Source organism: Canis lupus, chromosome 33 (genome assembly GCF_011100685.1).
Source record: "Canis lupus familiaris isolate Mischka breed German Shepherd chromosome 33, alternate assembly UU_Cfam_GSD_1.0, whole genome shotgun sequence".
Taxonomy (NCBI): domain Eukaryota; kingdom Metazoa; phylum Chordata; class Mammalia; order Carnivora; family Canidae; genus Canis; species Canis lupus.
The window spans coordinates 24,823,629-24,839,165 of record NC_049254.1 but is presented as its reverse complement, the minus strand read 5'-3'; the positions used below and the strand labels follow the sequence as shown (position 1 = coordinate 24,839,165).

General features: G+C 38.1%; 1 protein-coding gene across 10 annotated transcripts in view; it reads right to left on the bottom strand.

Annotated features, from left to right (window-relative positions):
- The window catches only part of GTF2E1 (general transcription factor IIE subunit 1), a 99,946-nt gene that overhangs the window by 13,621 nt on the left and 70,788 nt on the right, over nucleotides 1–15,537 (bottom strand). For 9 of the 10 annotated variants that reach the window (XR_005383374.1, XM_038582964.1, XM_038582968.1 and 6 more), the window contains 2 exons: nucleotides 11,958–12,196; nucleotides 7,791–8,214 (listed from right to left, as the gene is read on the bottom strand). Coding sequence is in view for 9 of the 10 variants with exons in the window: in XM_038582964.1 (XP_038438892.1) it covers nucleotides 7,791–8,214; nucleotides 11,958–12,196 (663 nt within the window). In the remaining variant the exon portion in view is untranslated. Of the gene's footprint in view, nucleotides 1–6,466; nucleotides 8,215–11,957; nucleotides 12,197–15,537 lie in introns of those variants that run through there. The other variant, XM_038582971.1, reaches the window with a different exon arrangement.

The window sequence follows — 15,537 nt, the reverse complement described above, 5'->3', positions numbered from 1 at the left end:
TGATTTTTTAGACACATAATCAATAGAAACATTATTAATATGGTATTTTACATTCTATTCTGTATTTCCATATTGAGCCTCCAAAATTTGGTATGTATTTTATATTTACAGCACATCTCAATGTGGACTAGATACATTTCAAGTACTCAGTAGCCACATGCAGCTAGGCGCTACCCTAATGGACAATGCAGCCCTAGAAAAAATACTCACTAAACTGCCTTTTCCATGAACATGAAAGCTAATTGTTTCACCAGAATTGAAGCTTCTAGATGTCTCACTGGCTGTGCCCAAGAAGCTATATACCAGCACCCTCCACTGTTAGTCCTGGGTTCACAGGCCTAGGTACTGTGAACCACAAGTAAACATAATTAACTGATTAAAAGACTATACATATATTCATAATTCAAGCAGGGAAAAATGATCAGGCTTGGTGAGAAGGTTGTTCGCCTTGCCAATACATCAGTCCATCCATCCATTCAACATTGATTAGGCCTGCAACATGCCAGAATTAATTCTATGTGCTAGTATCCTGCCTGCAGAGTTTACAGTCTTTTAGGGGAAACGGTGAGAGGCATAAATAATTACGTAAGAAATAAACAAGTTCATTTCAAATAGCAATTTTGCTATGAAGAAAATAAAACAGGAAAATACCGTCATGAATGGAAGAGATTAGTTAATAGCGCAGAGGCTTCTCTGAGAAGGTGGCATTTAACCTGAAAATAAAGTAAGAGGGACAAGGATGGATTAGAGTGTTTCATGCAAAGAAAACAAGGCAAAGACCTAAGGCAGAAAGCAGCTTGGCATATTTGCAAAACAGAGAGAATGTCAATATGGTTAGAGAGTAGTTAACTAGGGGAGAGTAGGGGATGTGGTCATAAAAGTAGTCAGAGGCCAGACCACTTAAGGTCTAAGGAAAAGAGTTAGTAAGGAGTTTGGAAGTTATTCTAAGAGAAAAATCAATGAAGGATTCTAAGGGGGGGAGAGAGTCATCTGATTTACATTTTAAAAAGTCTGTGTGTGGGAATGATCAAATCCCCCCCGCACATTTGGGTGGTAGTTTAAGAGTAGAAGTTGGGGGACCAACTGGCAGGCTGCTGCAGTAGCCAAGGAGAGAGGTGCTGTGGCATGCATGGAGTAGGCTGGTAGTGGCAGTAGTGAGAAGTCAGATTTACAATATACTTTCAATTTACCAGCAATTCCTATCAGCTCTACATTCAAAATTAGATTATATAGATTATATTTTGAATCTACAAGGACGTGCTGGTGAACTGCATGTGAGATGAAAAAAGGGAAGGATGGCTATTAGAATTTCGCCTTGAGTACAGAGTTGAAATGATGGTGCCACTTACGGAGATGTGGAGCTGAAATAGGAGCAAAACCTGCCCCTTCTTCTGTATTTCTGATCTTGATAACTAGAACCACCATCCAGTCAGAAGCCTGATCTTCATCCAAGGTACTGCTCTATCCAGTTACCAAATCCATTAATTCTATCACCCCAGTTTTTCAAATCTGTCTCCTCCTTTCGATCTCCACTGACTTGGACAGTTCATTAGACCAAAATACTCACCAAGACTACTGAAACGGCCCTTAATAATCTCTAGTTTTAAACTCCAACTTAACATCAATGCTACAAATTGTTCCCTTGCCTGCAATTCTCCAACAATCTATTTGAAGAGTAATTTGGCATTACCTATCAAAGTTTAAAATGGACATGCCCTTTGGTTGACCCTCCTTTATGATTCCATCGTTTAGAAATACTCAAAGAATGAAAATATGAGGGCACATTAACAGTGAAAAAATAGATACTACTTAAGTGCCATTCAATAAGGAAACTATTACATAAACCAACCTATAATACAACTACATTATAACATTCTATCCAGTCCTTATTTATTTGGCCCCACACCCAGTGTGAGCCCATTGCGGAACTTGAACTCATGACCTCAAGATCAAGACCTGAGCCAAGATCAAGTGTCAGATGCCTGACAGAGCCACCCAGGCACCCCTAGTACTTATTTTTTTAAATGAAGTAGATCTAAATATATTGATATGAAAAGATACTTCAAAAGCAAATGGCAATGTGGATGTGGTTGCAATTATTGAAAAAGCACTGCAGTACATCTGGGGGCATGGTGTCTATGTTGTTCCTAAAGGCCTTAAGGTCCAGGATGATACACATTAAACTATCAATAATTGTTTGCCTCAGGGTAGTGAGATGGGGATGGGGATGGGCTGGGAGGGGTTCTACTTTTTAAAACTATATATATTTATTATTGGATGAATTTTTAAATAATTACTAATACATTTATATAACAACAAAACTGTACAACCATCCTGTGTGTCTTAACATGATTCAAGTCAGTTTAGGACCTGGCACTAGCCTTTTTTCAGACTAGTTCCTCAGATTTATTTACATTAGGTGGGCGATAATGTACTTTTGTGTGATGGGAAATGTGGGTTGATTGTTGGAACTGGGTTGTGTACTAGGCCTATCTGCTTTGCAACTGGAAGAAAGGCATCATCTAGTACTCAGAGGATGTGAAGCTTTTTCTAAAGAGAAGTTAAGGTACTCATTTCTTTCCTTGAGGGCACAGCAGAATCAGTTCATTCCTTTAACTCTTCAAAGAAAGAAAGAAAATTTCATGACTCTTTTCTCAACCTGTTTGGCTTTACATGGTTTAAGAGGACCTGTACTGATCTTGTTCAGTTTGTTTCTTTCACAATATAGAAAGCCAACAGAATAGACAGTAAATTTGCCATAACACCAGTTCCTTTCTGAAAATCTTCCTCATTTCCCCAAGCAATTTTTAGGTAAAGAAAAACAAAATGATAGCAGCCCAGCTAGAGATCTCCTAGAGATAACACATGTGAAATAGCTTTGGTAGAAACAAAATGTTAAACAAATAAAACAATTTATAAATTCTAAAGATTTTCATGTTTTTTGATTTCCACTTTTTTTTTTTTTTAAATTTTATTTACTAATTCATGAGAGAGACACAGAGAGAGGGAGACATAGGCAGAGGGAGAAGCAGGATGCCTGTGGGAAGCCAGATGCAGGACTGGATCCCAGAACCCCAGGATCACGCCCTTGAGACAAAGGCAGACGCTCAACCACTGAGCCACCCAGGTGCCCCTGATTTCCACTTCTTAATCATTTTTTTTTTAACTCAGGAAAAAAGAGAACAAGAAGGTACATATTTAAGTCTTTCTATTGTTGTCCTGGCTGGGAATCTAGCCTTAGAGCCAACTGGTAGAAAAGAAAATGAACTGCTCTTCCCAATCTTGTTTCCATTCAGTATCCAATTCTCTCAAAATGATACCAAAAAGAGTTATGAAATATTCAATTATTTCTTCCTCAGTCATTCAGATGATTAGAAATGAAGTATCTTGGCAAGATAGGAAAAGAGAAACCTAATTAGCAATTGTTTAGGATGAGGTTTGCTACCTTTTAAATCCTAAACCTACCACCTACACTAGTCCCTTAATTGAAATATCCTTCACCTGGCTGGAATTGCTTTTTGCACATCAGAAAACTTCCTGGCTTGTGTTGTTGTTAGGCCGCATTTAAAAATCTTTGACCTATCACTTACCTCCATAAGACAGCAGAGCAGAAAAGAATCACTGTGATCCTAGCATAATCCTCTCCTTATTAACAGCTGAGAAACTGGCCTAGAAAGACTGCATCAGGTAACAGTGTTGACGTGCAAGTGTCTATTTAACTGCAGCTGGGACCAGAACCTAGTCTTCTGAGTTCCAGGCATGCCAAATTGGATACATTTTTTTAATAATCTAAGCTTATACTCCTTAAGTAGTGGAAATACTCCCTAAGCATTGTTTTGGGGAAAAGGGGCAACTAAGAAAAAGGCTTCCACTTCAAGCACAGATAGAATGAAAGTAGTTTTCCACAAGATATAAGGTTATGATTACCTAAAGTCCCAGGCTGTTATGAATAATGTTTTTTAGTGTGGTAGGAAGAGAAAAAAGTTCCTTTGAAAGCATTAACCTCTCATGCTGACTCTTAGCAGTGGGAAGATGGCACCCCCCTGGTTAGGGAAACATCTTGGAAAGGCCACTTTGGATATAAGAGCTTTCAAGGCCTTACTTGAACTAGGAATAAAATAAAGACATTATTTTCTCTATTACATTTATAACTTTCTAAGGCCTTTGGGGGGAAAAAAGGCTGATAAAGAGAAGAAAACAGGAAGTTGAAATTTTAGCAAGATTTGAAGGCAGGACTCTACTTGGGATGAAACAAAGGAGGATGGTAGAAACTCTTTAAGAACGGGATGTATATGATCTACTCTTACATTCCTTGACTCTGCAATGCTGAGATAAAACACTCATTGCCCACCTCCTGCCCACTACTGTAAAAACTTCAGTGAATATCTGCTACATGGACTTGTGCTGATGGCACTGTGGGAGTTGGTATAGGTGGTGTGGAGGAGAGAAACCAGGAAAGCAAGAAGGCAAAGCAGGATATAAACCACCAGCCCCTTCCACAACTCTCCCCATCAAAAAGAGAAATGAAAGTGGAAGAAGTATCCCATGATATTAAGATAAAAGTGTTCTATTTAAATCTTACAGGAGAGGGAAAGGTTGGGACACCTGGGCAGCTGATACTGGAGTTATAATAATATGGTCAGCTCCATTCAGAGACGAGTTCCTGGCCATACCTTATCATGGGCGGTGGGTAGTAACAATTCTAGCCATCCTGAGATCTACAGACACCATGACTACATCTATCAATCAACCTCGTGTGTGAACTTGCCCTCACTAGAGCTTCAGAGGCTAAGTGGCAGGGTTACCATTTTTGGTCATTTCTGTCACTAACTGGCTCTTCTCAACAGATTATTGTGCCATTCAACAGACAAAAATTTGTCTGATTAAATAATATCAAACTCAATTATTGAGTCCTTAGTATGCTGTTGAAATATGGTAGTAATGTCCAAAATTTTGCATACTGAATTATATTTCCCTACTAATTCTGAGCATAAAATCAGAGATATTTCTCTGAGGAGAAAGATGAACCCAGAATTTTTAAAAAGTAAGTCACACCTGAAAGTCCTAGTATTAATATAAAAGTTTGCTTTTGTTACCCTATTTAATTCTATTGCATATTTTCTACATGAACTTCTGTAAACATCCATTTGATTTTTTTTCAAAATGGAAGTATCTTTTCCATTATAGCACACTAAGACCAGTTAATTGTCATCTCTAATTTTATATATATATCTTTAAATACAAATATCTACCACACAAGTTTGTTATAAAGGATTAAATGAGTCAACATATGTAAAGACATACAGTAAATACTGTGTTAGATACTTTATACATACATATGTAGAAAAACAGAATTCTTAAAACATAATGGATATCTTTTCCTATCAATACATTCTTTTTAACAGCTACAGGACTTCATGGGAGCATAATTCCTGATCAATGCATATTTAGTATATCTATATATCTATATTCTATTTCTAATACTGCTGCAATAAATACTTGTGTCTTCACTTATATTTTTCTGTAGCATAAATTCCATACACACACACACACACACACACACACAAGGAACAAGGCCTTGAGGTATGCTCATACATACAGCAGAGGAGGAAATAAAATCTGAAGACTGAGAAGGAATAGCCAGTGAAGCAAGGAGAACCATGACAGCATAATGGCTAGGATACCAAATGAAAATGTTTCAAGAAGAAAGAATGAATTGACAGCATCAAAGACTGAAGAGCAGTCAAAAAGACTGAAGAATAAAGGGCTGTTACATTGGACAGTTATGACTGGAAAAAGTCATTTCAGCATAATAATAGGGCAAGACACAAACTGCAAGAGGGAAAGAAATATGCAACCAGTTTATATGATTCTCTAAGAAGCTGGTGGATGACAGGAAGGAAAAACTAAAACAGTAGCTCTAAGAAGCAGAACATGCAAGTTAGGCTCAAGAAAAAAATAGCAACATTTATTCACTGAAATGAAGAGCTGACAGTTCATGTACAACTGTTTTTTGTTTTTTTTTTTTTAAGATTTATTATTTATTTGAGAGAGAGAAAGAGAGTGCAAGCGAGTGAGAGAGCAGGGCAGAGGGAGAGAGAGGGAATCCTGAGCAGATTCCCCACTGAGTGCAGAGCCCAACACAGCACTCAATCCCACCACCCTGAGGTCATGACCCAAGCAGAAATCAAGAATCAGTGGCTTAAACAACCTAGCCACTCAGGCGCCCCCAAAACTACGTGTTTTTTTTGTTTGTTTGTTTTGAAACACTTGATTAATATTCTATTTAAATGAACTTTTCTAGAACCATGTAAGTTTAAAAATAATGTTTAAAAGTTGAGTAGACCCATATGTACAAGATACATAAAAGTCGTTCTTAAGGCAGCTTATTGCCAGAAAAAATTTAGACCACATACCATTCCATCTGTTATTTGAAATACGACTATTAAGAGAAAGAAGTCTGAAACACTGTTTTAATGGGAAGAGTATTCATTTTAATTATGCTCCAAGATGTTACAGAGCCAGAAATTAATGAATTTCAGTCAGTACAAAATAGATTTATTGTCAATATTCAGCCATTACTACAACCCAGGTAAATGAAACATCACTTCATACAAGGCTCAGATACTCTAAAATCTATCTTCACGCATGTACTGTAAAATGATAAATACTTAAAAATTACAGTGCGAGGCAAAATATTACAAAAAATACAATTGCTATAGACCCTTGCATGAAAGTTCTTTATTTTTAAAATTCTGCTTTATAGCAAATAATACCATGCTACATATCAGAACCAAAAATAAACTATGTTCCTTGAGGTTACAAGGTTCAACAAAGTACTGGATGCACTCTAAAACACCATGTCTGACAAGAATCAAGAGAGACAAAGAAAACTTCAATGATGTTGAGAGAAAAGAAAGAGAGGAGTAATCAATTATTATATGCTGATTTTTGCTGGAATGGCCTCATTAAACAATTTATAGCACTGTAGAAGACAGGAAAAGGAAAGGGACCAGTCTCAGCTTTCCATAAGGGATTTCTAAATCAGCACAAACTCAGGCAATTCTAAAAGGCACTGTTCCCAATGCTCTCCACTCTTCAACCCTGTACAGGAACTCCTTGTCCTGTATCCATGTTTTCTCCTAATTTCTTTGTAAGGGTTTACCAAGTATACTTGGTAACATCCAAAATCCAAACCAAAAGGCATTAAGCAAAACAACAGACTATTAATCAAGTCAGTTCAAAAGTATTAATCAAGTCAGTTCAAAAGACACAAATTTTGGTTTAGATATTAATCATGAGATTTAGGCATATTCCTCCCCTTACAAAATGGCAATATGAAGTTTTAAGATTTTTTTGTCTCTCACCAATGATCTGCCTGTTGCCAAGCTGCTTACAGCAATATCAGGAATTGTTTGGAATGCTCAGTCAGAACACATTTTTTAAAAGATGTGATCAGTTAATTACTGTAACTTGTCCTAGTGGGCACACAGGAAGAGTTTACCTCACAGGTCTCCTGCACTCATTTCAGAAGGGAGAAAAATGGGTCTTAAAAGTAAAAAGATTAGGTAAATATGAAATACAGTAAGATATTAATACTGTATAGATAGCAGGGAAGGAAATGCTTAAACCTACCTATGGGGAAGCTTCTGGCATAAGAAAATCAAACTTTCTCTCCCACTATGTTCTTTGAGAAGGGCAGAATGCCACTAAACACTTTGTTTCAAAGGTAGGGAATTTCTTTTTGAAATGAGCATTAGAGAAAGGAAGAAAAGGTAGAGAAAGCTCACTCAAAAAGGTCCTCAAACATGCGCTGTCCCATTGCTATGTATGCTTCTTTCTCCTCTGGTGTCATCTGGGCCACCAGCTCTGGCCGTTGGCTCACTTCACTGTAGGAGAATGGACGGCCAGCCACCATAACAATGGGGTCATCTGCTACTTCCTCAAACTCATCCTCCTCCTCCTCGTCATCATCTCGATGATGCGCTGCCACAGCTGCCGGTCGAGGTGGGGAGTCATCATCTGACTCACTGGTCTCACTCTCTGAGTCACTGCCATTGGCAGTGGTCACGGGAGCGGCTGTCCCCACTGAGCCTGCTGTGGCAGAGGGGGTCTTCTTCTCGTGAATGAGCAGTGCTCGCATGACCTCCTCATTATCATCTGGCCCTGCACGGCCCTCTTCACGTTCCTGAAATGCGTCTATATCTATGCCACCTGGAAGGAAAAGCCCAGAAAGTCAGTGTCCTTCAATATAAAAGGCATTCCTTTATAACTAATGGACTTCACTGGTTCCAGTTTTGGGGCAACTGTCTATAAGATATTCAAAATATTTCTCACAAACTGGAACTTAAGTAGCCTGGTTTAAGTACACATGAGTTTTAAGAATGACATAGTCTGGATCTGAATCTTGGATCTTTTATACACAAGCTGTATTATTTCGGGCAAGTTTTGATCTATGCACCTCAGCATCTTTTCCTGTAAAGCAGAGTGATAAAAACATCTACCTTATAGAACTCTGGGTAAAAACATATGTAATTATGTCTACGAAGGATCAAGTACAGTAGTTAGGAAATTAGGAAATCAAAACATGGCTCCTCGTCTTGCTTAGAATAAAAGCCAAAAGCTTTACAATGGCCTATAGAGTCCTACATTACCTGGAACCCCTCAAGCTCACTTGCTCGCATACTTCCCGCTTCTCCTTCCCTTTGCTCATTCTGCTATAGCCATGCTAACCCCATGGGATTCCCTGTATGTATCACATTCACTCCGACCTTAGGGTCTTTGTACTGCCTGTTTCCTCTACCCAGGATATTCTTCCTCAATGTTATATAACTCTCTCACATCCTTTATGTTTTTATTCCAATGTTACCTTCTTTTAATTCACCCCATCCCACACTCCCAATGCTCTATTTTTCCCTGATAGCACTTACTTTCTAACAAAATAACTCATGTCTATAGTCTTTGTCACCTCTTTTCCCAGGATGTAGGTTCTCCACAAACATATTTATCTTTTTTATTTAATGATATATCCCATGCACCCGAAATAGTACCTATCACTTATTAGCCTCCAAATAAATATGTGAGTGAATAAATGCAGTCTTATTTTCCTGAAACAAACTAAGTGCACTTTGAACTCTTTATAAAAAGGAATCTGGTATCAGGAATGAAGATTCTCTTACCACACACCTCCTATCATTTTGTGTACATATCAGGCCTGAAAAATTTAAGGAAAACCATTTGTATTCTGTATCCTAAATACCAAATATACTGCCATTTAAAACATATAAAAGGGTTAAAAATGTTGTTTGGAACCTAACTCCCTGATTCAAATCCTGACTCTAACACTTATTAACTATGATTTTAGCCAAGTTACATCATCTCACTTCGCTTCAATTTTCACAAGTACAAAAAGGGTGGGTAAATAAGGGTATATACCTCACTGGATAATTGTGGTGATTAAGTGAATATCTGTGAAGTGTTTAGACTAAGCCTGGCACTTAGCTCAGTGTTATCTATCATCATCACCAAGAAAAGGCCCAGAAATGACCAATTTGGCCATGAATGAAGTGAGAGCATCTTCTCATTAACACATTAGAATGGATTAGTGTATGTAACCTTAGACACTTATGAGATTGGGCAGCTAAGAGACAGAAAGGGAAACAGGAGTTGAGAAGTTAAAAGTTCAAGTCAGAGAAAACAGGCTTTTGATAACCTGGATGTAAAAATGAGAATTAAAATCAAACTTCACTACTTTAAAACACTACCAAAGGTTAAGGCTCACCCCTAGAGTCCTCACTGCCATCCAGTATTTCAATTGGGAAAAAAAAGACAAAAAAATTGTCTAAGTTTATCATTGCTTCTATAAGAATTTTCCAATAAGCTTAATATTACCAACACAGTATTTTGATTAATGTAAATATAAAATGAGGGGAAAAGCAATTTAGTTTTGTAAACTAAATCATCATATCTGAAAGATTTATGACAAAGGTCTTGAGAAGTTTGGGGGGAAAAGGAACTGCTCTGTTACAGATGAAGACAGACAACAAAAAAGAAGGATAAATGAGCAAATTTCTGGATAGTAACGTGGAAACCCTAGTTCTAGGAAGTCTTACAACAGAGTTATAAGTCACAAAAAAGACATGTATAACAAGAAATTGTTAAGTTCACTGATGATGCTAAGCAATTCTGGATGCTGAAAGGCCAGGCTGATGGTAAAAAATACATAGGAAGAGCTGAAGGCTGTATAAGTGGGCAGAAAACTGGCAGATTTATTTCCATACTGGAAAGTGTAAGAAAATCTGCCTATAGAAAAACAATCTAAAGTATATTGAGGGCAGCCCCGGTGGCTCAGCGGTTTAGTGCAACCTTCAGTCCGGGCATGATCCTGGAGACCCAGGATCGAGTCCCACGTCAGGCTCCCTGCATGGAGCCTGCTCCTCCCTCAGCCTGTGTCTCTGCCTCTCTCTCTCTCTCTGTCTCTCATGAATAAATAAATAAATTCTTTAAAACTAAAAATAAATAAATAAATAAAGTATATTAAAAGACCTGGTCTAAGCTATCTGATACAGGGCAGGTGAGGGTCTTTAAAAATCCCTGCACATGTTTCTGAAGTTGTTGGTCTTAATATGCTTTCAGACCCAAAGCAACAAAGCATCAGAAGGATATTGGAAGTAAAACTCAAATCATTAATGAGGAATCCATACATATACATGTATTACTCTGGCTAATAGATCTCAAGTACAGTATATTATGGTTGGAGATGGTCCAAAAAAAAAAAAAAAAAGACAATTAAAATAAAATAAAAGGTAGACTGAAGTGGCTTGGGGGGAAGAGGACTATTTGTAAGGAAAATAGAGGCAATTGGAATTAGAATAGATTACTATGCTTTCAGTATAGTAATGAGCACATAATTAAGTCTAAAAAATATTAAAATAACGAAGTCTGAGGAAAATTAAGTGTAGGACAATCAAGACTCACTTCTCACATTCACTAGAGCCTATTCTATCATAAAACTTAATAAGAAGGCAAATTCAGACATGAGAGTATACTATCCTGTTTTATACAGAAAGAAAATATTCACAAATCTGAATTGGGTGACTAGGTAACTTTTTAAAAGCCCCTTATGATTCAAATTCTATCATTCTAGGAATTGTAAACATCCAATTTGTTAAGCTTATGAGCCTAACTGTATATAATGCCAGCTAACAATAGTTTTATTTTACTCAATTCTGTTTCTAAGTTCGAAACAAAGAAGGTTTGGTAGCTTTAAGAACAGGCAAGAAACCACGTTGGAGAAAACAAGCCTACTAAATAGTGACACCTGGACTCCTATAGGATCTAAAACAATTGTTTTAAAAAGTAAAATGCTAGAGTTCTCAAATTACTGGTTACTATGTAATTCTTAAGTCTTTAGGGATCAGTGAGATTTCTAAAATCCTCCAGGATGGAGTTCTGTCAACCTTGGATGGTAAGAATACTTAATCCTTTACTCAGGTGGCTTCTTTTCATTCATATATTTTAGGTAGCACAATCACCTTGGTATTTATGAGAAGACAACATAAAAAAGCTTGGAGCAGTATTATAGTTTTGGGTCCCAATTCAGAGAAAGAAAAAGGATATACGTTAGGGCAACAGAAGAATAAAGAGCAAGTGAACTTAGCCACTCTGAATGTAACAGCACTTTTCCATGAAATTAAGACAAAGAAATGCTAATTTCTTCATTCTAAAAATGGAGATTTAAAAAGTGTCTACTTGTTATTTCAACTAAGTTGAAGGATAATACAAGGATATATTGGTTGGTTTTAATGCTTATTGCTTAATTTCTTCCTTCCTGCTATAATGCAATTATTTTGTAAAACAGATATGAATTACCAATAAAACTAAGAATTGCCCACTAAGTCCAGTTCATTTTCCACTGAATCCAAGACATACTTCATTTTACTGACTTCTACTCTTACCTTCCTTCATCTCTTCAGAACTATATGCTCCTTGGACAGTGCTCTCTCTCAACCAAATGGGTCTCTCTTTGGCAGATTTCCCCTCCAGTGAGGCTCGATGATCTTCTTGGTCATCCATGTTAATGACAACATTCTGAGTGTATAAGTCCTCATAGGAGGGACCTTTGGTGGCCCATGCTTCCCGGTGGTGCCCACCTGCCAGGCCAGCAGCTCCAGCAGTAGTTGCTGCACGGTCCTTGCTATAAAAAAGATGAGGGCAGGAAGAAGAAAAATTAAAGTCTTGGTGTTGGAAAAGAAGCACAGCTGGGGAGGTGGTTACTGAAGAATCACAAATAAATGCTATCTGGAAATCATGCATACATGCTTCAGCAATTCTGAGAAACCCCTCTTATAACTCAGGGTATCATATTTGTATTTAACAATCCTCAAACACTGGGTCCTCTGGTGTATATACAAATGAATGAGGTATCATAACTTAAGATGTTTCAATAAATCTACGTAAGGAGAGGGGAGAATAATAGAGGTGACACAATCCACTTAAAGACACCAGTCACAAGAATCTCTCACAGTCACACCTTTCATGAGCATTCTGTTTAAAAACAAAAAGCCCCCAAACAAAACACATTACATTTCTAAAAACCTCTTGCATCTCAACCAAGATTGATTGAGGGTGGTTCTGTGTGCTTTTCTTTGTGTGCTGAAAAGCTAAAAAAGCATTCTATAAAACCAGGCCTCAACTCAGAATTAATGTTCCGCTCCTCCTATCCACCAAATAAGGTATATCGTTATGCATGATTAACTTCTTTTTTATTGAGCTGTATTTTCCATTTCTGTACCTACGCCGACGCTCATATCTATCCCCACCCATTATTTCTACCCTGTAGTAACTGTGATTACTCAGTATGATTTGTTCTGTATTTTACCAGTACCACCCATGATCTTCTTAGCCTCTCCCAGGCCTGATCATTCCTTATCTTTCTCTAGTCACTTACGTTTCCTCATCTCTATTAGTTTTCAGACTTTCTGCTGAAAGTCTATTTTATCTGCTTGTTTCACTTTCAATCCATTTCCCATTGTCTAGATGTACCTGATTCTCTGTGTCTAGGCTCATGCCTTGTCTTTTTCTGCCTGCTACTGATGTGTTCTCTGCATCAACTCCTATGTATAACTCTCCCTCGATCTCTGTTTAGACAACTCTGTTTTATCCCATAAACTATCTTCATGTTTCATGAACTGCTCTCTGCGTGTTCTTGATACGTTTTGCTGTATTCCTGTAGGTACCTACTGACTGACTCTCTTGGCCTGCTTCTCCTTTACTTCTCTTCCATGGGTCCTAGAGTCTCCTGTGTGGAGCCTTGTCTCATTTGAGCCTAATGAGTATTTCTTCATTTGGTTTTATGTTCTGTATAACTTCTCTCTCTCTGAAACCATTCACTATTTTCCCTTTCCTTTGGTCCTACTCCATCTCTGCTTACTCCATGGCTCTTCATTTCCTCCTGGACCCACTCATATCTACTTGAGTTTTTTGTCTCATGCTTGGTTGAGGTTTCTCTGATGTGTATCTCTGTCCATGTATCTGACTGGCCCATTACATCTCTGAGAACACTATGTCTGATCATCTCCTGGAGGTAATTGTGGGCTTATCCTATTCCTCCCACTCTTCCTCTGGATATTTATAAGCCCACTGTCACTTTTGCTATATATATATATATATATAAAATGTGTTCTTTCCAGTCATCCAAACCATGCTGATCCATGCCTGTAGCTATACCCAGGGCTGCTTTGTAAACCATTCTTTCCTATAGCCTTTGGACCAGTTATGTGCTCTCCCATTCTATGTCTAGGCCTACTAGGCATCTCTCCGTACCCAATCCAGCTTTTTGCACATTATATTTTAAAAGTCGTATGTTACAGATGCAAATAACTGGTCTCTCTCTACCTGTTTCTTTCTACATTCATCTAATGTTACTTTTTGCACTACTTACTATGTCTGTCTCAATTTTATCCTTATCTGTTCCCAGTCACTCTATCTCTATCCTGCTTCACGTTGTCTTCTAAAAGGCTGCGCCACTGCCTTCACTAGAATCAGACTCTGCTTACTCTGGTAAGACTTGGCTTTTTGAATTTTGGTCTCTCTTGAGCATTCACTTTTCTTTCTCTTCTTTTCTCTCTTGGCCTGATCTGTGTTTGTATGTTTCTGTGCTCGCTCTATATTTTGACCCTTTCCTTTCTCATCCAGTTTCCTTGACTGTTTTTCATGTCTCTTCCAACCTTAGCCAGCATCCTATCTTGCTGCACTGGGCCTCAAATATGTCTCCATGAGCTAGCCATATGCCTTTTCTGTCTCTCTCCACCCACTCAATGTTTCTCTAGCTTTGACCTGACCAACTACACCCCTGTCCTTATTGGTCTGTCCTTCATTCAGACTCTTAAATGATTTCCTTTCTGAAGCTACGGTTTCTCCTCTATATAGCCTAGAACATATAGTTTTCACCTATGCTCTATCTTTAGCAGTAAGTCTGAAGACTATCTTCTGAAGGTCAGCAAGTATTCAGTACTTGAGTAGAGAACTAGAAGAGTAAAGAAAAAGAACAGGAAATTTAACATAAATGTTAGCATAAGGTTACTTTTAAAAAGTCTTTTGTTTTCACTACTCCATTACAGAAACTCAAGGTTGGTTTTACTCCAGTTAGAAGCAGGAGAGATCTGACCCCAAGTCAAACAATATATATTTTTTAAAGATTTTATTTATTTATTCATGAGAGACACAGAGAGAGAGAGTCAGAGACATAGGCAGAGGGAGAAGCAGGCTCCTCGAGGGGAGCCTGATGGGACTTGATCCTGGGACTCCGAGACCACACTTGGAGCTGAAGGCAGACTCTCAACCACTGAGCCACCCAGGCATTCCCTAACAATATTTTTTAAAAGACTTATTTATTTATTTTATTGTGGAGAGGGCAAAGGGAAAAGGAGAGAGAATCCCAAGCAGACTCCCCACTGAGCACGGAGCCTGATGTGGGGCTCGGTTCCACAACCCTGAGATCACAACCCAAGCTGAAATCAAGAGTCAGATGCTCTACTGACGGAGCCACCCAGATGCCCCTAAACAAAATTTTAAATTTGGAAGAATTTTTTTAAAAGAGAATTTTATTTATTTTTTTAAAGACTTTATTTATTCATAAGAGACACAGAGAGAGAGAGAGAGAGAGAGAGAGAGAGAGAGAGAGAGGCAGAGACACAGGCAGAAGGAGAAGCAGGCTCGATGCAGGGAGCCCAACGTGGGACTCAATCCCGGGTCTCCGGTATCACACCCCGGGCTGAAGGCGGCGCTAAACCGCTGAGCCACCTGGGCTGCCCTAAAAGAGAATTTTAACCATGGAGACTTGATTGCACAGATTTTATTTCTACCTTTACCACAGTTACAGACAAATCTAAATTATCAGCAAATGTGACACTAAGGAAAATCCACATGATAGGTAGGTTCAGTCCTACATATATAAATTTCTTCTATGAAAAGAATGTACACATTCTACTTAAAGATGACAAAAGTGACGATTCAGTTGTGAATTTTTTTACATTA